This window comes from Lissotriton helveticus, chromosome 1_1 (genome assembly GCF_964261635.1).
Source record: "Lissotriton helveticus chromosome 1_1, aLisHel1.1, whole genome shotgun sequence".
In the NCBI taxonomy this organism is placed as follows: Eukaryota; Metazoa; Chordata; class Amphibia; order Caudata; family Salamandridae; genus Lissotriton; species Lissotriton helveticus.
In genome coordinates, this window is record NC_136057.1 from 291,599,097 (window position 1) to 291,623,584 (window position 24,488).

At 41.4% G+C, this 24,488-nt stretch overlaps 1 protein-coding gene across 2 annotated transcripts in view; it reads left to right on the forward strand.

Moving 5' to 3' along the window:
* The window catches only part of LOC144769406 (aldo-keto reductase family 1 member B1-like), a 271,640-nt gene that overhangs the window by 37,128 nt on the left and 210,024 nt on the right, over window positions 1–24,488 (forward strand). For both annotated transcript variants that reach the window (XM_078653500.1, XM_078653505.1), the window contains exon 2: window positions 9,402–9,569. In XM_078653500.1, coding sequence (XP_078509626.1) covers window positions 9,402–9,569 — 168 coding nt within the window. The remainder of the gene's footprint in view (window positions 1–9,401; window positions 9,570–24,488) is intronic.

Below are 24,488 nucleotides of genomic sequence, written 5' to 3' on the forward strand. Positions count from 1 at the left end.
TTTAGTGAAGGGAGGGGGATGTGTTGGGGATGTCACGAGTGCATTCTTGTGACATTACGACTTTGGGTTCTGAGGTCGGAAATCAGAATGTAATGGGACGGCAGTTGCTGCCGGGGCGCCTGCTTCATCAGACCAGAATAAAACAAGCTCTTCTCTTACCTGGTGTCGTCTTCCTTTCACTGTGATGCTCAGATTTGGTGCTGCGGATCGGGGAATGGCCTCGAAGATTGCAGCATGCTTTGCGCTGATAGCATCCTTTCATTTCTGAGATAACTGCTGCTTTCTGGCCCCAGATCTCTGTCCCTCCTCCGACTATATGGCGATGCGTCAGGTCTCTGAGTCAATAAGGGTAAATATTGCCTGATACATATCAGGAGAGAATCCCATGGCGCATACCGCCCTTTTTAAAAAGATATGCCTGGCGCGCAACTTGTACATCCTCAGTAATTATCCTTAATCCATATCTCACACATTGGGGCATATTATCAAGGGGGTTTATCTCCGCTTTTTTGGCTTTAAAAGCCAAGAAAGCGGAGATAAAATTATCTCCCTATTGCCTAGCTGTCGCTAACACCAGTTAGCGACAGCTATTAGGAGATAGCAACCATCTTGGGCCCCACTTTGCATATCAGTGATATTTATCACTAATGACATGCAAAGTGGGCGTGCCAAGATGTTAGCGACTGGAAACAGTCGCTAACATCGCTATCTCCTATTACCAACTTTTGGAGATATTCGCGCTAAGCGCGAATATCTCCAAAAGCTAACACCTGCCCTGAGCAGTTCTTAGCCATGTTATCCAATGGGAGGTGGATAACATGGCTAAGAGCATTAGCTCGGTAATGCATGAATATCGCTGACTTTTCAGCGATATTCATGCATTGCAGCCGTTTTTTATCGCATTTGCGATAAACCTTGGTAATACCAAGGTTTATCTGCGATAAAAATCGCCGCAGCTCAGCGGTAAATTTTTGTCTCTAACCAAGCAATAGCGATAATTATCGCTATTGCTTGGTAATATGCCCCATAGTTCTGTTCCTTGACTGCCAGGATTGTCAACTTTATATGGGTGGTTGGCAGACACAGGGTAGCTTTCCAGACGCTGCAAAAATCCCCTTTTGACTGTGGCTTTGGGCCTACCAGACTTATATTTTTACTACCTTGCAGCTCAGATGGTGCGATCAACGAATGGTTCACGGTGAGTGGGACGACCCGGCATATCACCTGGAGATTTATTCACTTGGCCTCAATGATTTGCTTGACCAGCTGTACAGCGCTAGTCTTCCTGCCATACTGTCCTCTTGAATGCAAGTGTCTCTAACCTGTTGGTGGAAGGTTCTCCGACTTATTGGTTTACAGGAATGATCCCTTTGTCAGGTTTCAACCCTAGAGGGCTTCATCCCTTGGGATCAAATTGGGATCTCCTACTTGGGGGATGTCTACAAGGGTGTACCTCGCATCATTTCAAGATCTGAAGATCCAATTTTCTTTGTCTAATTCCCCATTTTTCCATATATCGAGCTGCTCCATGTTCTGCAGGCTCACACTCTCCTGAAAGACTCACTTCCTGAATACAACCAGTGGAGGCAAATATTTTCTTCAGGCTTCTGGGCAAAGGGGCCACATCAAGGCATTACCGCTTATTGGTGACTTATGCTATGCTCCAGATTATCTGGAAAGAGCTAAATGGAGGTGGGAGGCCTGGGTGAGAGAGTTGGATAAGGATGAATGGAAAGAGGCTTGTATTTCGCCCGGGGATTTGCGATTTCAGCACAACTGCATATGATCCAGTTTAAAGATATCCATGCAACTTATCTTTCCCCAAAGTGTTTACAGCATCTTTGTCCATACACCCCGGCCACCTGTGTTAGATTTGCATTACTGGCTGAACATTCCTTCCACGTCATATGGGACTGTCGAGTGTTATGGCCTGGGTGCTGGTGGGTAGAGAACTTTCTGCTGTCCTGGGCCGCACCTTGGATCTCACTCCTCGTACTGTGCTGGTAGGGCTTGTGGAGGAATTCAAAGGGCCAAGGGCAGAGCAGACCTTTTTGGAGTTGGCCTGTTTGGTTTCCATGCGGGATGTGGGCATAGGGCTCCACCGGCTATCAGGTGCTGGTGTAAGAGGGTGGACTGGTGCACACACCAGGAGCAACCAACTTTTATGGCCTGTGGCTGTCCTCAGAAGGATGGCCGTATTTGGGGGTAGTGGTGCGACTACTATTGACTAATATTTCTGATTTTGTGTTGCTTTGCCATGCTGATGTCCAATGTACTTGCAATATCTACTTTGTGATACAATGTGTCTTGCTGCAAAGCTTTGCTAGTCCATCTGCTCTCTCTCAGTCCCTGGAAACCTCCCTGGGCATTGTTGAGTCCTTAAAGGCCATGGGTACAATTAACAATCTTGAGTCTCCTGGTTTAGATGACCCAAATGTATCTACTGCACTAATAATTATGAGCTCAATCAGTCTGGAGATCTGCCGCTCACCAATTCTCCCCCACATCTGTGCTCTCTAATGGAGTTTTCCTTCATTTTGTTGGAGAAATCAGAAAAAACCCTTAGAGCCTGTAAGTCCGATTCACCTGATGACCCTTGCTCCCCCTAAAATGTGGCTGCCAATGCAAAGGCAATAAATCCCCCCATTAATGCTATGATGAACAACTATTTGCACCAGGCCATTGTTCCTAGCTGCTGGGTGAAGAATGCTACGTTGATTCCTCTGTTTAAAGAACCCTCACAAGACAAGACCGCCCTGGCCAATTGCAGGTTGATCTCCTTATTGCCTGATTTTCTAAGAGTCTTGAAAAATCAGTCAACTTCCAACTTTCCAGTTATCTTGATGCTAATCAGTTGCTGCATCCTTTGCAATTGGGCGTCCGCCCTGGATATAGCACTGAATCTGCTCTTGTAAAGGTCTCAGATCTTATTAAAATGGCCATGGATAGCAAAAAGAAAGTGGCCTTGCTGCTTCAGGACCTCTCTACGGTGTTTGATTTGGTTTACCATCCTATCATGTTGCAACGCTTATGGGACTTCGGGATAGGTGGGACCACTATGGGTTGGCTGTGTTCCTTTCTATTGAATAAATGTCAGTCGGTGTGGACACTGCCATGTGCTTCAAAACCTAAATTCATTGCGCACAGAGTTCCCCAAGGGTCTGCCTAGATTCTAAATATTTAATGTCTATAAGTCTCTCTTAGCATCCCTGGTGGCATCCTTTGGAGTGCAGGTCATCTGCTATGCTGACGGCACACAGATCATTCTAACTTGGGATGGGAACATCTCTAGTGCCAAAAGTGGAGTTGAAGCATGCCTGTCAGCGGTGTTCCAGTGGATGTGGCAGAACAACCTCCAGTGCAATGCCAGCAAGACTGAGAAACTGGGCTTTGGTTACCCCCCCCCCACCTCTGTGGGGTGGTGAGGTTTGGCCTAGCTCTGTGCCATTTCCCCCACCCCCCACTACAGTGGCTAAGAACGTCAGAGTGAAGTTTGACAACAATTTGTCCCTCACAACACAGGTGGAGAGCGTAGTTGGGCTTGTTTTGTCCCCCCTCTCTGATTCTTGCCAGAAGATGGTAGTCCATGCCTTTATAACATCTCAGCAGGACTATGCCAATGCACTATACTGTGGTCTTCCTTTATATCTACTAAGAGACTCTAGCTGGAGCAGAATCCTGCAGCCCATACCCTGCTGAATATCAGGAGGAATATCTCAGTTGAGGTCCATCTTAAGGAGTTGCATTGGCTTCCCATCCGGGCAAGAGTGAAGGTTTAAGGGACAGATGCTGGTCCATAGACCTTTCTATGGAATAGGCCCTGAATATAAAACTCAGCAACTCTCTCATTATCGTCCTTCCAGAACTTTACAGTCCGCTGAAGCACTGCTGGTAGTAGTGCCAAGGCCGAGGGTGAAGAAATGGAGAGATACATCATTTTCTGCGCTAGCAGCTGCTATCTGGAATGCTCTTTTGATGTACCTCAGTGCAACTAAGGATGTGATCTTTTTTAAGCGGAGCCTGAAAACCTGGCTTTTTAACTAGCCCTTTTGGACCATACCCTCTTTTTAGAGGGAGCAGCAGTTAATAAAGTTGTAGCGACAGGATACTCTTGCAAGACCTGCACACTTTATAAGTTCCTTGCTTTGGAATTAAATTTTTATTTTTTTTGGTACTGTCTCACTGCTTGGCCCATATATTTGTAACATTTATGCTGGCAGAAACTGTACCTTTTTACTAAGCTGTATTTTGAGTCAGAAGCTATGCTTATACACATTGCACCTTGGCTCATACCCAGGACCAGATGTAACTGGTCTTCATTTATAAGCATAATACAGTTCATAATTATCTACTTAACTTACTAGAACCTATTTATGTTACCCAAACAGATTACCTCGAAGCATGTATGATGCACATTGCAAAGTTTTAGCACAGATGATATATGACTTTAGGAGTTGACAATATATAAAACAGTATTGGTAATACAAAAATACAAACAAAAGAAGTATAAAATATATATCTAAAATGTGTACACTCAACAGTGTAAATATTTTTTTAATAAAAAAATTGTAATTAAATTAAGGCTGAAAGGCCTTTACACATTTGGAGGAAATCGACAAATTAATATCAAATAATTGAGTAGAGCAATCAATTAAGTGGGAATATATATCCTCGTTGTGTAACAACTTCTATTACAATTAGGCCACACTAAAACAATAGTGTCTTAGTTAAGCAAGGGTAAAACGTGATTTTTTTGATAAATATGATGTACTTTAGATTTTTATAAATGCATTATCCTTTTATGTGCCGGATTGAGGCCCTACCATGGCTGCACCGTTTCAGAGGCACAAATCCTTCGTGCCACAAAGACAGGCAGGCCTTTTCACCCACTAAAGGCCCTTTCACCTACATTAGCCCTCCCTTCACAATAATGAGCAACAGAGGCTGTCACTTATCTGACGTGGGCTCTGGGTGCAGAAGAAGGTCCATCCTAAATACATCACCTCCATGTCCAACAGTGACTAACCTACGTCACAACAAATTCTTAGAAGCAGACCCTTAAGCTCTTGGGATTTTCCCTAGCACAGGATTATTGATTTTTCCAAGAACTCGTTAAATATGCATGAACCACTATTCCCTAAGGGTTCATTCCTGACGTCTTCCTCTGACCGACTTTACGTCAATACCAACATTCCAAGGCACCTATCAGGTATAAATATACCTCCCTTTGCCCAAGCAAACCATAGGGGACCGAGACTTCCATGCCGACACTCTGACCTGAGACGCAACAACCTGCGTCATGCCACAGCTCCAGCTGGCAGTGGTCCATCCACCCATCCTGGGGTATCCAGCTCAAGATCAGGATGAAGTCCCACTAAGGTAATGGGGTTAGGCTAAATCCTAGGGGGAGTCTTGGCTCTCTAAGACCTACACACATTCTAGGTACACTTAGGTACATCTAGTTAGGCATCATAGGGGTATAGGCTTTATCTTAATGCATTCTGTATTTCATGTATGTGTTCATTACTATTGCAAAATGGTAGAACTATACAATGCCTATTTATTTAACTGCACTGCTGGCCATATTTCTCTGCTACTGTCCAACAGTTGTCGCAGCACATATAACCAGTACTAGAATAACAACTCTGCAATACATTTTATTGCAAACACACTCAACTGTTTCTTCTATGTACTTCTCTGAGATGAGTGACTGAATGAAAAGTAGTATATTGTTTCCACGATCCTGAGGGATCAGGGTTTTATGTTATGTGGTTGCCAGAAGCTATTCCCTTCTTGTTGTCAAGAAGTTTCTAGTGGCCTCTGAGCTAGCTGGTACACAGTAATTAAGTTTAATATACGCGATAGGGACATACTGACCTCAGTCCTATGCCTAGCCTATAGTGTATGTTATTCCAATGCGCAGAACCTATTAGGGAAATAGGAACTACACTACAATCCATTATCAAGATGAAAATGAAATAAAAATTATATACTATTATTATTGTTTTTCTGGACTGTGTCAGTATATGTATATTAACATGAAGTATAAAGTGTACAGAGAATAGAGACACATTATCAACCTCAGAGAACACTAGACTAATCGTGAGACCTCTCTATATCATTTATACATTTAACCCTTTGAAGGAAGGAATGGCATTTAACCAATATTGTGGTTTTCACTTATGTCTCATTATCATGTTACCACAATAATGACCCTTTGCATAGAGCTGAACACCGTCACACCACAAAGCAGTCGTATCCTTGCCCAGATCAGGGTCTGAAGTGGCAGGATCTCCAAGGCTTTGCTTTGAAGGCTGCAGTGCATGTTTAAGCCTTTAGTTCTCCTCACAATAGCGGTAACTGGCAGAAACAATGCACTGGCACGCACAGTTTAGCAATGGCACTTCCATGTGGCGTGATGTTGTGAACTTGCGCATCAAAGCAACACCGCACTACACAGTTTTCACAGCTGCACTTGAAGTAAATGTACTACATCTAAGTTAGCGCCTGTGTACAGCACGATGACATGACAACGAGGGTCAGCACATGAGGGTCAGCCGGGAGGGTCAGTAAATGTAGCCTACGCCACGAGTCAGCGCATGCAGGATGCTCGTCAGACTTACATTCTTGGTACACACCTGAACTGCTTCTTGGAAACCAGCATGACTTGCACATCTGCTGCTGCCTGGCAACATGAAGTGGCTCGCTCACGTCAAAGGCTTGTTCTTCCTCAGCACACTCTCAACACTAAGCCCACTTTTGTACTCCTCGAGCCAATCCTGGCCATGAGTCAATTTATAGGTAAACAATACAGGACAACCAAATACTCACTCAGATAAAGTGAAACAAATCCCAAAACTGCATGCAGTTGCAGCGGTGCACAGAATCCAGTTGGAGGCACAACAGTCCACTTAGTGACCACTGGAGTCTTTACAATCCACATAATGGTCTTAGATGATTTAGTTGAGGCAGTCCTTCTCTCTTCACCAGTGTTTCTCGTTCAGATGAAATGTCTGCTGCACACTTACACTGCTGGCCTGGTAAATTGCACAAGACTACAGCTGTCTGATGTACATAGTCACTGGTGGGGCTACCAGGCGCAATACTTTCTTAAAGGCTTCTTACTGGTTTCAACCTATTTTGTTCTGTAATCCTATTAGTTTCTTCAGCAGTTCGACTCGTTTCTTGTTCCTCACATGCAGTTTCTTTTCCACTCGTCGCCAGTGTTACAATAAAGGATAGATACACATAGGTTATAAAAAGGCTGGGGTTTTTTAGGTTTAAACCTATAATAACTGATAAAACCCCACTGAAAGAAAAATAGCCCTTACTGGTGAAAACATATAAACACTGAAAAAACACCTGCACAACCACAAACTAAATGCCATTCAAAGAAAGGAAAAAGAAAGTGAAAGTCATTTTGTTCTTACTGAAGGGGTCAATAAAATGTAACTTTGTTATACAAGCTAGCAGTAAGAAGACTGGATAACATTATTCTGCTTGAGTTTTGTTCTTTAGGTATGCCACTAAAATATTGTTTCTTCTTCCTTTTACTTTTTTCAGTTTTATGGCCTTTGGTCTAAAGATGCAGGGTTTAGTTTCACGTTTTAGGTTTAGTTTCATTATTTTATAAACTGTAGAAAATCAGGACATATCAAACTTACATTTGATATTTTGGCTGCATTTGATTCTTTCACTGATAGGTAAAATGGCTAGTTTCATAAAAATCTTTCCTAATATGTGTCATCACATTTACCCACCGAGAATGGGTAAAAACCTTTAATACATCAGACCATAGTTTCCAGTGGGTCAGTATTGATAGTAGGTGAATTGCCAACACCTCAGGCTTTAAACATTAAATGCAAGGTATATTGACAAGTATATATATCACCAAGCATCTGGGATAGTGGTGAAAACGTGACACCAGACTTTTGGAAAACATGGAACGCAGTGTCACTTGTTATGCTCTGCAAAAAAGGTTCTTTCCAAGTTCAACAAAGATTGGAGTGATATTGTATTTGTAGTGGTTCAGCTACGTATATAAAAAAATTGTCTGATGACCTGTCAAAATTGATACCCGAGCTGAAGTGATTCCCTGCAGGAGATCCTTGCCACTTGTTAGATTGTATGTTGAAAGCATCTTTACAATCTTCAGAGTTAATGAGGGACGCTATTGACTTTTTAGTCCATTCTGGTGCACTGTTTTCTTATGCCCAGGAACTAAAATATTTATCATTTCATGCTTTATGTGGCATCCAAGAAAGAGTCATCCCAACTGTGTCCCTTAGCTGATGGTTCTCAGCCCAAGGGGCTATGAATGCTGAGAGGGCCTTTTCACAGAAGTTTACATGGGAAGGAAAGCACGAGCGCACATGACCAAAGACTCACTGAAGAAGTATTGTATGGTGTACTACAATAAGATTAATTTGCAAACATCTCTTTGGACCTTATATACACGATACGTACACTGTCTATATACCATGTTCTTTCAGTGCAGAAAGCAAGCAATGATAAAAGCAAAACGTTCCATAAACACCGGAAAAACACTTTTTCTGTTGTTTTTAGTGGCGTAAAAATGTGTAACCACTGATAACAACTGTTTTTTAAGATATTGAAAACACTGAAAAAACCACCAGAATTTACCAAAAATAGAAACTGAAAACAGGACAGCCTAGTTATAAAGGAAGTAGGTTTATTAGCTTAGTTGTAGGTTAGAGATAAAGCTTCACCATGGGCATCATCCTTCTGCTCAGCTCTTCTCACTCCAACCGTCCACTCATCCAAGCACACTCTCAACATTTCAACCATACAATGGCCCTACTCACTTCCTGAGCAGAAAGGAACATCAAGCCTGCTGGGAGAGTGCATAAGATAGCGAGAGGCCACAGCAAAATGCTATTGGCTAAAGTCTGTCCCTGATGCATACCTGGCCTTTTCTCACGCAGGTCGATTTAAATGACGATTTGAAACAAAATGCAGCTATTAACAGTACTGGTAAATTTCAGGAGGAAGTCAGCTCAATCATATTATGTTATGTTAGTCAAATTTGTATAGCGCACATTCTGCCATTTATATGGCAGGTGACCTAGTGCTATTGCAAGTACCATGCATGTTATTCAAACGTTTGCCTCTAGTAAGCCTTGTTTAGAACTGTAAGTGCCACTTCACTATAAGAGAAAGAGTGTGTGTTTGTGTATTTGTCTCCTGTACAAAGATGGATGGATGGAGAGTGATTAAGTACATAGATACATTGATAATTAAACACATTAAAGAGGCGGGCCAGGCCTCCTGTCTTGCCAGTGTTTGTATGTGGCATTATTGCTTCTGCTATGGTTGAGGCACAACTAATTTCTATTGATAATGATGTTCATCTTGTTCTTCTAATTATTTTGTTAATCCAGTCTCCTCCTGGAAAAGTGAAGGATGCTGTGATGTTGGCCATTGATGCAGGATATCGCCACTTCGATTGTGCCTATGTCTATCAGAATGAGCAAGAAGTTGGGGAAGGAATTCATCAGAAAATCCAGGAGGGTGTTGTCAAACGAGAAAATGTGTTTGTCGTCAGCAAGGTACTGTTTTGAAGGAGACTTCAAACTCTTGAGGGCAAGTTACAAATCTTCCCATAAAGCTTATCATAAATATTTGTAGTTTGGCAGTTTACATGATTTCAGATTGTTTTTGGTTAAAAGTATATCCTGTTTTTGACATACTAGTACATACTATAAATGGATCCCCTATAGAACATTCGGAAGAGTCACAGAAGCAGGTAGGAGTACCAGGAGTAGTACCACAGGACTTCTGTTTTTTGCCCTCCTACATTACTTTGTGAATTAGTCCTGAAACGTCAGACTTCCTTTTACCAAAAATGCAAGGATGCCATAGTCCTTTTATTTCTACCACATGTATATGAATACTGCGCAACTATTCATATTTTATTTACATTTGAGTGGTCACAAAAGTAGGTTTGAGTGCCTAATAGAGCACTACAGGAGTACTGCTTTACATACTCCAGAATGCCTTTGTAATTAGGCTGCAAAATACTGCCATTGCCACAATGTTGTTCAATGCTGTTTACCTCAGAGAAGGAACCTGCCTTTCTTACACTTATGTTGAAAACTGCCTGTATTGAAGTTCCTTCAACAGATAAAAATGTACTACATTTATGGCATGAATTAGTTGGATTACTCCCATTAACCCCAGATGTTTCTAACCTCAAGTATTTTTAACATGACATACCCAGTTTAGAATTCTGCTAACAGGCAATATTTATATCAATATTTACAGGAATTATATGTTAGCCGTCTTCTTCTACTGCATTGCTTAGCGCCTACTCATTTTTGTGTGACATCCTACTGCTTTTTATGATGTAAGGCCAGGCCTAGGCAATTGCATCCCCCCCTTCCCCCCCCCCGTAACAACAAAAAAACATGACCCAGGGCAGTTCACATACTTGCGAAAGCCATTCTAGTGAAAAGATGAGAAGAGCTAATTATCTTGTTGGCTGTGCTGAACAGATCAAAAAATGGCAACTTCACAGTGAAAGTGGTATGGCACAGAGGACAGCACTGCTCTGAATACAGGCCTTCTATCATCTCTGCAGACCAAAGACATGGCTGCATAGCTTTCCGTTGGCTTATGCCTGACATTTCCATGATTGTAGAATTGTGTTTTCCATTTCTATGTCATGTGTGACACTTTGAGTGACATTTTACCACACACCAAACATCTCCATAAGTATTGCAAGGTCAATTTAAGAAAACCCTGTTTTGTGTAACAAAAAAGCCTGGAAATGGTCTCAAATCATTCAGAATTCACTAAATGTGACTTAACAAGGTCACTAACATCCTCCGTTTTACTGCATGACTGCTATGGAAACTTTACAAGTGCCATAAATAACTATGGGCTAGATTTAGAGGTTGGTGGACAGGGTACTCTGTTGCAAATGCAGAACGCCGGCTCGCTAAACCTTTGGTCCACCTGCGTCCTTTACAGATGGGTGTACCTTAAGAGTTCTGTGGACGTAGCCCTCCTCAGCTCCATCAATTGAATTGGGGTCGTCGAAGGAAGGACATATTGGGGCCTATTACGATGGAGGATTTTCCGCATCCTGCGGGCCGGCGGAAGCCACCGCCGGCCCGGAGGATGCGGAAAATCCTCTGCAGACCCACCAAAGACCCACCGCCACATTAGGATGGCTGGTGGGTCCTGGTTTCCGTCCGCAGCTTTTCCGCCACGGTTGGCTTACAACCGCGGCGGAAAAGCACTAATATGGTGACGGTGTCTCTTAGACACCGTCAGCCAGATTAGGATGGGCTCTGAAACATGCTTTTCCGCGGCGGCTTTTCTGGCGTGGAAAAGCATGTGTAACTTCACTGCGGGGGCCCGTTGCGGGCCCCCTAGGTGAAGTGGGGGGTGGGGGGTGCACATGGGGGGTACCTATGGTACCCCCCTGCATTTGTATGCAGAAAGCAGCAGGCACCGCGCGGTGCCTGCCACTTTCCACATACAAATGCAATGCGTGCATTTTTAACATTGCTGCGGGTGCAGCTTGAAGCCGCACCCGCCGCAATGTTAAAAATAGAGGATGTGACCGCCAGGGTGGCGGTCACATCCTAATTGCACAGGAGGGAACTCCACAGCCCATGCGGAGGTTCCCTCCTACTCTATGGTGGCGGACGGACTCAGGTCCGTCCGCCATCATAATGTGCCCCTTAATTTGTTTACCGATTTATGGTTAACAAGGTAGTGCCTTTTTTCCCTTCTGTCACTGCCAGGAAAAACCTGGTGGAGAGGCGCTGCAAAAAACATTAATGACCTCCCAAGATTTGAGGGTCATTATTTTTTTGTTTTTCAATAGCAGCAAATTCCCAGTAGGTATATGATCATATACAGTACTTCGTTGAATTTCGAAATGTGTTTCTTAGTATGTAATAATACGTTTACTTTTTGCTCAGGTCATTTCGTCAAAGTTAGCACATTATGAACGTTTTCCATTATCCATGTTAAGTACGTCAAGACCAGTTCCGGCCAGGCCCTATAACCATACTTTTTTATTTGGAAGAATGGCTTGCTCATGAAAATGTCAGAACACTTTAACCCAAGACTCAGAGGTGAGCTATATCGGTAGGAAATTCAATTGATGCCTGAGGAAATGACTCTGAAGTGTACAGAACATACACATTGTAACTTTAGTTCTGTGTTGCTTATTGTTAAATCTGTAGCAGTGACTCTTCTTTAGGGATTGTCACAGGAAGGATCAGGAAAAGGCAATGGAATTGGAAATAACTCCAACAACATCTAAAACGTGTGTTCACAATTGTTGATAAAACATTTTTTACACTTCCATGCTCAGCTAATGTCAATGATCCTGGTGTAAGAGGTGTAGGCATTCACCATTTCTAAAAATTGTGTATATACAAAAAAGTATTTACAGGTAAATATTTCCCATCAAAAACATTAATTGAAAACATTGTTTAAAATGTTCTGAATTTTCTAATCCTATGCATTGTAAACAGAATGTAGAATTGGACGCATGAGGCCAAAGGCTGTCTGGTTTGTAAAGGAACCCTAGAGGTTGCAGTGTAGGCCCATATTGCACATCACCCTTTATGTATTTAAATATTACATATTTTTAGGGGATTAGGATGACAAATCTGTTTTCTATAAAGTGCACCGAACATTGGGCACTTATTGGAATTAGAATGTTTAGGTTTGGCTTGATGACAAACAGTAGACAGTGGTGATGCTCAGTGGATTTATACAATTCTGTGGCTGCAGTGCTCACCGCAAAATTATGGCTTTGCTGCATTTGCCACATATTTAGCAGTTTTACCAAAAAAGTTGTTTTTAGCTAAAACGGATGAAAATAATGCTGCCAGGGAGTATGCTGCATAAATAGCATTTTTGGTGCATAATTTGGTCCCCCACACCACATTGCACTAGTAGCCTGGACAATGATGAAGCGGTACATAGTGGTTTGATGACCATCATTCTAATGACGAAATCTGTATTTCATAGCTAACTGTGAAATAGTTTCCATACCTCACAGTTACATTTCAAATATTGGTTTGTGTGCATTCCACCGTATTTCGTGCAACAAAAGCACCCAAAGGGGATGTCATTATGTGTTTTAATTACATATTTGTATTATATTTAGATCTCCAGGCATCTTGTAAGAATAAATGAATTTTTCACCAGTGTATTTATATGGGAAGATTGCAATATATTATGGATCTATCACCATTCAATTAATCAAGAAGTAAATATGGACCGCACAATATATGTCCACATTGGGACATGGCAACAAAAGAAAAACAAAGCAGAACCATGATGGGAAAAGAAAGAATAAAATAAAATTACCAGCTGATAAAAATGCAGTTGTATACGAAAAAGAATGAAAGACTCCTTTTCCTTGGTGGATACATTGTTGCAAAAGTATATGAATTTTCTGTGTATTTCTTCTATTTCTATGTATGGTGTCCAATCACGTGGTGTTTGCATTTCATATAAAAAATGGCGTTTTGAGTTTTCTGTTTGTGTGACCAAGGGCAAGTTGTGTGACCAAGGGCAAGTGGTGCCCGAAACGCGTAACTAGGAAGCAAGAATAAAGATTTAAATTTGTCTACAGTTCCAGTGGTTCGTGATTCATTTCGTCGCTGAAGCGGTAGAAAATAGGTGCTGCGAGCGGACGAGGGATCTGGTGGATTTTATATATACATATATATATATATATAGTGAAGATGACAAAGTGTTATCCTATTTAGAAATTTATATTTTGATTTCTTTTTGCGTATTTGCACAGTAAGAACTACAGCATTTGAGATGTTGTTTATGTCTATGGTCACATGATTTGATCAGAGGGCTGGGTTTGGGTAGCCACCGAGCATTATAAAAACAAAATAGTTACAAACAATCGATGCATGTGAGCAAGGGCTTGTGTAGCCCAAAACGCGTAATGCACTTTTTCCAGCTGTATCTGCCAAAATAAAGAAAACCTGTAACTGATCCTATGGTCCGTCTCCTGTGTAAACGCCTCGCTGGTCCGTGGGGATTGGAAGTGGCGCGAAGGAGTTTTCGTGTATGTAACTACGGAAGTGAGCTTGCTTCCGGTTACGGACCCCTTTCCCTGAGGTGGCGTCTGTTTTTCAAGCTAACCGAACTCTGGATCCTGTGAGGAACTTAACAGACACCCCCTACTGCAGCCGAGTAGATTCAAACGACATACGACGGAAGCACAAACCGATGTGGGTCGGAGGACTCCGTTTGCTGTTTGGAGCTGAATCGACGTGGTGAGTCTTAAAGTGGCAGAGCGGAGGTGGGGAGGTATCACCGAGTGTGGGATCGTTTTCCAACTAACGCCGCAAGCAAAATATCAGCGGGTCGTTTAAAGATTACTGGCATATACGGATACAGCTGGCTAAAGCATGTCTGCGGAAACGTTCTGTGTCAGAGAAGTTGAAGACGAGGAACTGTTTGAACAAATTGCTGCTTCGGGAAGTGTTACTAAAAAAGCCCCCACTAACATCGTAGCACAGGAAGAGAGCAACATTAAAACATTATACAAGGACCTCGAAAAGCAAAGGCGGCTTGAGATTACTAAGTGGTGGGAGCACTACTCACTAACAAAGTATGCTGTGGCTGGGCGTGTCCCAAGAGGTCTTCGTACCATGCTCGCGCCAAGTTTTGAAAACCCGAGTGCTCAGCTACTAAAAGAATGGGGGCAAAGCAATTTAGCTGCATCAATGAATTTAGTGCATATTCTTATTAAACATGCAGCCATTGACCGAGCAGAAATTTGAAAGATTATTGAAACAATTCAAGAGGAAATTGATAAAATTACTGAAACCGAGAACAGTAAAAAACTAAAAGAATCAATGATGGACAGACTCAAAAAACATGAGGACAGAATCAAAGTTCGAAAAGTCAATAAATTCGCTCGAGATCAGGCGGATTACGCAAATGGACAAATATTTACATTTGCAAGGAAATACAACGACATCAAACGCCAACAATTTAGCGTGAAAAGTAATAAACAGCAAATACAACAAGGTAATGCAGCAGAAAAAACAAGTGGGAATAAAGATGACGATACATCTAGCATGGATTCCAATATGTCATCAAGTGCCTCTAGTGCCTCCAGCAGTGGTTCATTGAGAAATGATCAACCGGGAACCATTTTAAATCTGGAAGAAGAGCTAGATTTTTTAGTCGCGGAAAGACTGAGAACACTACGACCGCTACAAAAGAATGCAGCAACAAGCAAAGAAACAAAAAAGACAAGAGAGAAGAAAGAGACACAAACAAAAATATACAAAAAAACAAGAAACAAACATGGCAGAAGAACAAGAAGAAGTAAGAAGTTACTCTGTCATAAATGTGTCTAATATAACTTTATCGAAAGCGGAACAACAACTACTCTCTCTGGGTCTCAACTTTTGTCCTGCACAACCTTTCAAATATGCCTCTACAAGAGTTGATGTTTTTTGTTTTATAAGGAAACTGAAGCTTAAGAAATTCTTCACTCTGCAACATTTAAAAACTAATTCAACCACTCCGATTTCGAATGCGGCTGGTGATGCTATACCTTCGGTGTCAGCTGCAGATGTCGAAACTTTACTTGACATACATGACTTGGATTTGGCAACTGATTCTCAACCCATGGGTCCTGACGTGGATATAAGTACCCAAAGGAGACTAAGCAAAATACATATGACACAAAAAGGCGCTGGTGTTACTCCTTTTAAAGGCAAGTCCAACTTTGTTCCTCAAATGGCAAAAGATGCGTTAGATACATTTCATGATTGCATCACTACGGAAATCAAAGCATTGCATAAAAAAAACTAATTATTGCAAAAGAAAAGTATTTAATCAACAACGGGCAAACTACTTTGCATTGATGAAAAAGTTAAGTACCAATCCTGACATTGTGGTGAAAACTGCTGACAAAGGCGGAAATATTGTGCTATGGCCTAAGTCTCAATATACTACTGAGGCCTACAGACAACTCCATGATACTGATTGTTATATAAAATCCAACAATAAGGAATATCTGAAAGCTAATGACACTCTATTTAAACTCCTGTCAAAATGGAGAAGGGAGGGCTTTATCTCTGGAGAAGAGTTCAAATTTATGCACAATGAGTTTCCAGTCTTACCAGCATTTTATTTAATACCAAAAATCCACAAAGGTATATCACCTATACCTGGCAGACCAATAATCTCTGCTATCAGTAGTGTAGGAGAAAAAGTCGGACAGTACATTGATTTCTTTTTACAAGATCATGTGAAGAACTTGCCCAGCTTTGTTCGCGACACCAGCGATTTCCTGCAGAAAATAAATAGATGCAATTGAGTGGCAGGAGGACATGCTTTTAATAATTTTGGACGTGGAGTCCCTTTACACCAGTATAGCCCACATAAACGGCCTAAATGCTGCTAGCTATTTTTTAGGTGAAAGATCAGTAGAATACTACGAACACAACAAAGTGGTATTGAGTCTAATGGACTGGTGTCTCAATAATAACTATTTTGCATTCGGCAAAGATGTGTGGAGACAGTTGAGGGGTGTTGCGATGGGGGCCTGTTTCTCCCCCAGCTACGCGTGCTTGCACGTAGGCTGGTGGGAGGAGCAGGTCCGCAACATAACGCATAAAACTTGGATGAATGAGAAAGTGATCAAATACTTGCGGTATATTGATGATATTTTTATTTTGTGGCAAGGGGACGAAGAAGAAGCAGTCTCTTTTATTAAGGAAATCAATAACAACTCCCTGAATTTAAGGTTCACGTCACACATCAGTGCATCACAGGTTGAGTTTCTAGATGTTAAAGTTTATATTGATGATTCCTGTAATTTACAAACCACACTGTTTAGAAAACCTACCGCAGGTAACACTACTCTACACGCCTCCAGTCTCCACCCTAGGCACACCATAAACAGTATTCCCTTTGGAGAAATTCTGCGTCTTAAAAGAATATGCAACTCAGCTGATGAGTTTGACAAATGTGTCAGGGAATTGCGAGACCGATTGAAAGATCGAGGGTATGCTTATACCATATTCGATCAGGCTTTGGCTAAAGCCAATACTAGAACTCGTGCAAGTCTCTTCCCAGATCCACTAGTAAACACTAACACTGAAAAACAAAACCAGTCAGCAGACTCTAACACATGTCCAAGATTCATCACGGCTTTTAGTGACCAAGAAAACACCATCAAAAGATCATTAACAGAAATTGGCCAATCGTCCTCACAGACAATGTGTTAGGAGCTATCTTACCACCTAAACCTACCGTAACTTTCCGCAGAGCACGCAACATGGGAGCAATTCTGGACCAACCAAGTCCGGAATTAAAACAGAAATCCAATTGGTTGGCACCGGCAGCCGGATTTCGCAAATGCTCCAGTTGTCGAGCCTGTAAGTTCGGGGTGAATAAAACCCACTACTGTACTCCATTCAGTTCGGAAGAAATTCCTATTGTAGGCAATCACACCTGCAAAACGGAATTCGCTGTATATGTCCTGACGTACACCTGTGGTCTCAATTATATTGGGAGCACTAAACAACAGGTGCACGACAGGATATTACAACATTTGAGAGCCATCTTACACAGCGACCCTTCCTATCCAGTGGCTCGCCACTTTGAACTTTAGCACAATAAAGATGTCAATTGCTTAAGGTACTATGTAGTGGGAGCAGTTCCGAAATCACGTAGAGGTGGTCATAGAGAGCTCAAATTAAGGCAATTGGAGTCTAGCATGATCCTAAAGTACGACAGTAAATGGCCCAACGGGCTTAACAATACCGAGGATCTGCACACGTTCTTATAATATGACTCCTTGTGTTAAAAGGTCTAATGATTCTGTATTTGGACATGTGTTCCATGACCCCAGGTAGTCAGGTTCCCTGTTGCCTATGGGGACATGAAAAGATTATTACAATATACATATATACTGATTCTATACGGTTACATATTTCATCTAATTTCCTCCGTCTGGCTAGTCAGGTTCCCTGTTAGCCAGAAGAGATATATCTGCAGTTCTTCGATTCTTTCAACTTGTGTAAATATATTAAATATCCTGTTTTCCCCTTTTTTCACAAAATTCTTTTAACACTTATTTTAGCCACAGGGTGTTTTTAAACAGTTTTTTATGATAAACTCCGTATTTAATATTAAATGTTTTAACCATGCTCTAATATTTGATAAAATGTGATTTTATCTTAAATTGTTTGAACAGCATGTAGCTAACATATTTATACAGGTGGTTTTATCATTGACTGTAGCACTTTATGCCCAACTGTTGACACATGTTAGGAAACATATCTCTGCACTTTAGACATGGATTGTTTTGCACTGTATAATTCACTTTGAAATGCACTTTTCCATGCGAGTCCTCTTTATTAATATGTGGTGTTCGCAAATTAGAACAAATAGGAATTCTTTGTATATAGTTTTGTTTATTCTATTTTCATCTTCTTGGATTTATCCAGTAATAAGTGAAGATGACAAAGTGTTATCCTATTTAGAAATTGATATTTCCAGCTGTATCTGCCAAAATAAAGAAAACCTGTAACTTATCCTGTGGTCCGTCTCCTGCGTGAACGCCTCGCTGGTCCGTGGGGATTGGAAGTGGCGCGAAGGAGTTTTCGTGTATATATATATTCAAAGGAAACAGCAAGTTATGCCAAAGGCCCACTAAAGGTTTTTACTGAAACAAATTAATGCAATGGGACAGAGCCTACAAAGGTAATTTAACTATGAGAAGGCACTTGCAACGTTAATTAAATAAAATGAACTACTCTTTCCAGCATGCAACATCATGCTGCAACTAACTGTGACCAATTGAAGAACACTTACAAGTCACGTGCTGTGCAAAGCGTCCTCAAATGAGAAAATCTCTCGCATTGTATGTTAATGCCTGTGAACAAGGGGATTGAAGCCCCAAAACGCGTAAGGCTAGGACAATTGACTCTGTGCATAATAAATGCTGTGTGCCGTCGTCAATGAAGCTGGCGTCTGTGTGCGCTTCCATTCGAGGGTGCGTTTGGATAAATAAAATGATAAGCGGCGGCATCTTTGCCGCGGAAGCGCACCATTCCTGAAGTCTGGAGGCCGCGAGGGGGACAACTGAACTGTTCGAAGTTCCCCGTCCGTGGGATGCCAGCTGGCTTCAAAGGAAACAGCAAGTTATGCCAAAGGCCCATTAAAGGTTTTTACTGAAACAAATTAATGCAATGGGACAGAGCCTACAAAGGTAATTGAACTATGAGAAGGCACTTGCAACATTAATTAAATAAAATGAACTACTTTTTCCAGCATGCAACATCATGCTGCAACTAACTGTGACCAATTGAAGAACACTTACAAGTCACGTGCTGTGCAAAGCGTCCTCAAATGAGAAAATCTCTCGCATTGTATGTTAATGCCTGTGAACAAGGGGATTGAAGCCCCGAAACGCGTAAGGCTAGGACAATTGACTCTGTGCATAATAAATGCTGTGTGCCGTCGTCAATGAAGCTGGCGTCTGTGTGCGCTTCCATTCGAGGGTGCGTTTGGATAAATAAAATGATAAGCGGCGGCATCTTTGCCGCGGAAGCGCACTATTCCTGAAGTCTGGAGGCCGCGAGGGGGACAACTGAACTGTTCGAAGTTCCCCGTCCGTGGGATGCCAGCTGGCTTCAAAGGAAACAGCAAGTTATGACAAAGGCCCATTAAAGGTTTTTACTGAAACAAATTAATGCAATGGGACAGAGCCTACAAAGGTAATTGAACTATGAGAAGGCACTTGCAACATTATTTAAATAAAATGAACTACTCTTTCCAGCATGCAACATCATGCTGCAACTAACTGTGACCAATTGAAGAACACTTACAAGTCACGTGCTGTGCAAAGCGTCCTCAAATGAGAAAATCTCTCGCATTGTATGTTAATGCCTGTGAACAAGGGGATTGAAGCCCCGAAACGCGTAAGGCTAGGACAATTGACTCTGTGCATAATAAATGCTGTGTGCCGTTGTCAATGAAGCTGGAGTCTGTGTGCCCTTCCATTCGAGGGTGCGTTTGGATAAATAAAATGATAAGCGGCGGCATCTTTGCCGCGGAAGCACACCATTCCTGAAGTCTGGAGGCCGCGAGGGGGACAACTGAACTGTTCAAAGTTCCCCGTCCGTGGGATGCCAGCTTGCTTCAAAGGAAACAGCAAGTTATGCCAAAGGCCCATTAAAGGTTTTTACTGAAACAAATTAATGCAATGGGACAGAGCCTACAAAGGTAATTGAACTATGAGAAGGCACTTGCAACATTAGTTAAATAAAATGAACTACTCTTTCCAGCATGCAACATCATGCTGCAACTAACTGTGACCAATTGAAGAACACTTACAAGTCACGTGCTGTGCAAAGCGTCCTCAAATGAGAAAATCTCTCGCATTGTATGTTAATTCCTGTGAACAAGGGGATTGAAGCCCCGAAACGCGTAAGGCTAGGACAATTGACTCTGTGCATAATAAATGCTGTGTGCCGTCGTCAATGAAGCTGGCGTCTGTGTGCGCTTCCATTCGAGGGTGCGTTTGGATAAATAAAATGATAAGCGGCGGCATCTTTGCCGCGGAAGCGCACCATTCCTGAAGTCTGGAGGCCGCGAGGGGGACAACTGAACTGTTCGAAGTTCCCCGTCCGTGGGATGCCAGCTTGCTTCAAAGGAAACAGCAAGTTATGCCAAAGGCCCACTAAAGGTTTTTACTGAAACAAATTAATGCAATGGGACAGAGCCTACAAAGGTAATTTAACTATGAGACGGCACTTGCAACGTTAATTAAATAAAATGAACTACTCTTTCCAGCATGCAACATCATGCTGCAACTAACTGTGACCAATTGAAGAACACTTACAAGTCACGTGCTGTGCAAAGCGTCCTCAAATGAGAAAATCTCTCGCATTGTATGTTAATGCCTGTGAACAAGGGGATTGAAGCCCCGAAACGCGTAAGGCAAGGACAATTGACTCCGTGCATAATAAATGCTGTGTGCCGTCGTCAATGAAGCTGCCGTCTGTGTGCGCTTCCATTCGAGGGTGCGTTTGGATAAATTAAATATATATATATATATATATATATATATATATATATATATATATATATATATATATATATTCACTGAAAAAAACATAGGTTATAGACCATATATAGTTAGGAATTAGCATTTAAAAAACCTTATTTTACTCACACAAAACCATTGAAATTCCATATATAGTTAGTTGCACTAACTATATATCGCGCACCCGCAATCCACTGCTGATGATGTCACATATTACATCATTCATGACATGGTCAGTGACATCACTGATGACATCACTGATGACATCTCAAATGACATCACTGATGACATCACTGATGACATCTCATTTGACATCAATGACCACATCACTGATGATATCATTCATGTGACAATACAATGCATCTCCTCACATTTTAATATAACCTCTGTTTCACCCAGTGTTAAATACAGAGTATAATTTTTGAAACCATTGACACACCAATACTAGTTACTACATACGCACTCACTGATTCCTATGTCTACACACACATTCACTCATTCACCCATACAATCATTCATACATACAATCACTCATCTTTACAACACTATCATATGCACTCATACACCTATACAGACACTCACAGTCTGCCACTCATCCATGGAGTTACTCACACACCTAGTCAGTCCTGTAAAGAATCAATGACACTTCCATTTTCTTGTCTATACAGTTAAACATAGAGCACCTTACATTTTCAAACATATACTAACACATACTTACCTTCTTATACAATCATTGATACAAGTACACATTGATCTGCACAGAGTCACACACCTCCCAGCCAGCCACACACACACTCAGTCTCCCATACAAATACTTGGACAATCAATCAGTAACCCATATAGTTAATCATATAGCTACTGATCAACACATGCAGCAGTTTACAGAACAACAGACATAATGATGCACAAATTAAGACAGTTTAGTCACTAACCCATGCACTCAGTGAGACACATTTAATCACTCACTCATACATTCAGTCATGCACCTACTAAATCCTTTGTCCAGACACTTATACTTCCACTCATTCTTCAATATGTAAGACACATTTTAACTTTACAGAAACATACAGTCACTGGATGTTGTCATCAGTGATGTCATCAGTGATGTCATCAGTGATGTCATTTGAGATGTCATCAGTGATGTCATCAGTGATGTCACTGACCATGTCATGAATGATGTAATATGTGACATCATCAGCAGTGGATTGCGGGTGCGCGATATATAGTTAGTGCAACTAACTATATATGGAATTTCAATGGTTTTGTGTGAGTAAAATAAGGTTTTTTAAATGCTAATTCCTAACTATATATGGTCTATAACCTATGGTTTTTTCAGTGAATTTTCAAGGTTTTGTAAATGCTAATTCCTAACTATATATGGTCTATAACCTATGGTTTTTTCAGTGAATTTCATTGGTTTTTTAACAGCTAATATCTGTAGCTGTAAAATGTATTCTTCTTTAAATCCAAAAATATATTTTATATGTTTATGAATAATTTTTTTTTAAATATTTTTTTTTCTTCGTTCCCGCTTCGCGAATCGGGAAGCTTCCCGTTAGCTGACCTTGATGCCGCGAAATAGACCGCGAGCCGGTAAACGTTTCTTTACCGCAACTGCCGCGTTAGAAAACAACATCGTGACGCCTCCCGTCCGCATGACGTTTCACGTTGTCGCGTGATACGTCATATGACGTGCTATGTTAGCGAACTGGTACGCGAAGCGAGTCGCAAAGCGCAGGTTTCTGGAAACAAACCGGGAGGCCCTGCAAAGCGCTTAATGTAAACACAGCAGGTCATGTGACTTGGTAATAACACTTTTCATTGGTTCATTTCACTTTTGGTTTCCTAATGATGTAAGACTAGGTCATATAATCTAAAATGAACACTTTTCATTGGTTGAGAACTCTTGTTTTTCCCAAATGATGAAAATCCCTCCTTCTTTCCTCACTCTGACTTTCATCATTGTGAGAGAAAGACCCTTTGTTACCAGTGAGCAATGGCTTCTTTAGTAGCTTCAGCTGGTGCTTCCCCACCACCTCCACCACATCCAAGGAAGAGTGGACCACCTGCTCAAGTTATAATTCAACAAGAAGAGGAAGAAGAGGAACAGGACGACGAGCACGAAGAGAGGCAGTTTTTGCCTGAGGAGCCCAGGACGTCTCACCGGAAAGAAAACCTCATTTGGCAATTTTTTAAAATTCCCAAAGGTCAGAAAAAAGTAAATGCAAGATACGTAACTTGCCTTATATGTCAAGATAGACTGTCCAGAGGGACCGAGAAAAAATACAGTTTCGGAAACTACACAATGCATCGCCATATGACTAGGTGGCATCCTAACAACTACAGTGCTGCACAGTTTCGGAACGACCTAGATAATCTCCCTATTATGGCCAGAAGATCTGTTGTACCGGAAGTAACGGGACCAGAGGGCAGGGAGATGGTGCCAAATATACAAATGAGATTTGGTGAAGTAAAACAAGTCTGCGTACATTGCAATGGATTCATTTGCTACAGAGAAAGTAGCATCACTCTGATCAACAGAGCTATTGACAATCATATGCAAGTTTGTACGAAACGCCCCAAATAATAAATACTTTTTTTTTATTTTGTTGCTCCTGTTGAGCCCTTTACAATGAATCGTTTTCATTGCCCCCTCCAAGAAAAACCCCAAAAAATATATAACTGTTCAGAAAAATTCAAAAAAAGTAAAAAAATGTTCCGAAAAATAATAAAAAAAATATAAAACAACAAAAACAATTAAAAAAAAAGTTCTTTTCAGAACTACCTCCCCGTTATTAAAAAATTGGTACAATATTTGGAACTGTGCCAACCTCTATTTCTCGTAGTTCGCTTCCCAGTTCGCTCGCCGGTACGCGAACCGGAAGTGAACCAAAAATTTTTTTTTTAAAAAAGAACAGTAAGTATAAGGGAAGGAAACAGACACTTATGTTAAAAGAAAGACAGCTATAGGGGAGTAAACTAGAGATACTATTACCCGTAATCCACTGCTGATGATGTCACATATTACATCATTCATGACATGCTCAGTGACATCATCAGCAGAGGATTGCGGGTTTTTTGGCAACGTGCCTTATCCACGGTTTAATAACGCTGCCTTTTGCTTTATATAAGTTTTCAAATTGTATGAAATATATACCAATAGGTTGTTATGAACCTTTAGGTAGTGCTTTTCTTCATGAGGTCTGGTCGCTTCCATACACATACAGATGTTTCAAAGATGATCAAGAAGTTTATCTGAATGGAGAGGAATGCACTGAGACGCCAGATCATTCACTAATGTGTAGGCACATACAGTTACACGGTTCATGCAACAAACACCGACCAAATATGGCTTGCGTGTTGCAAGGCACGCCAGTTCCTGCTATCATCCCCACGT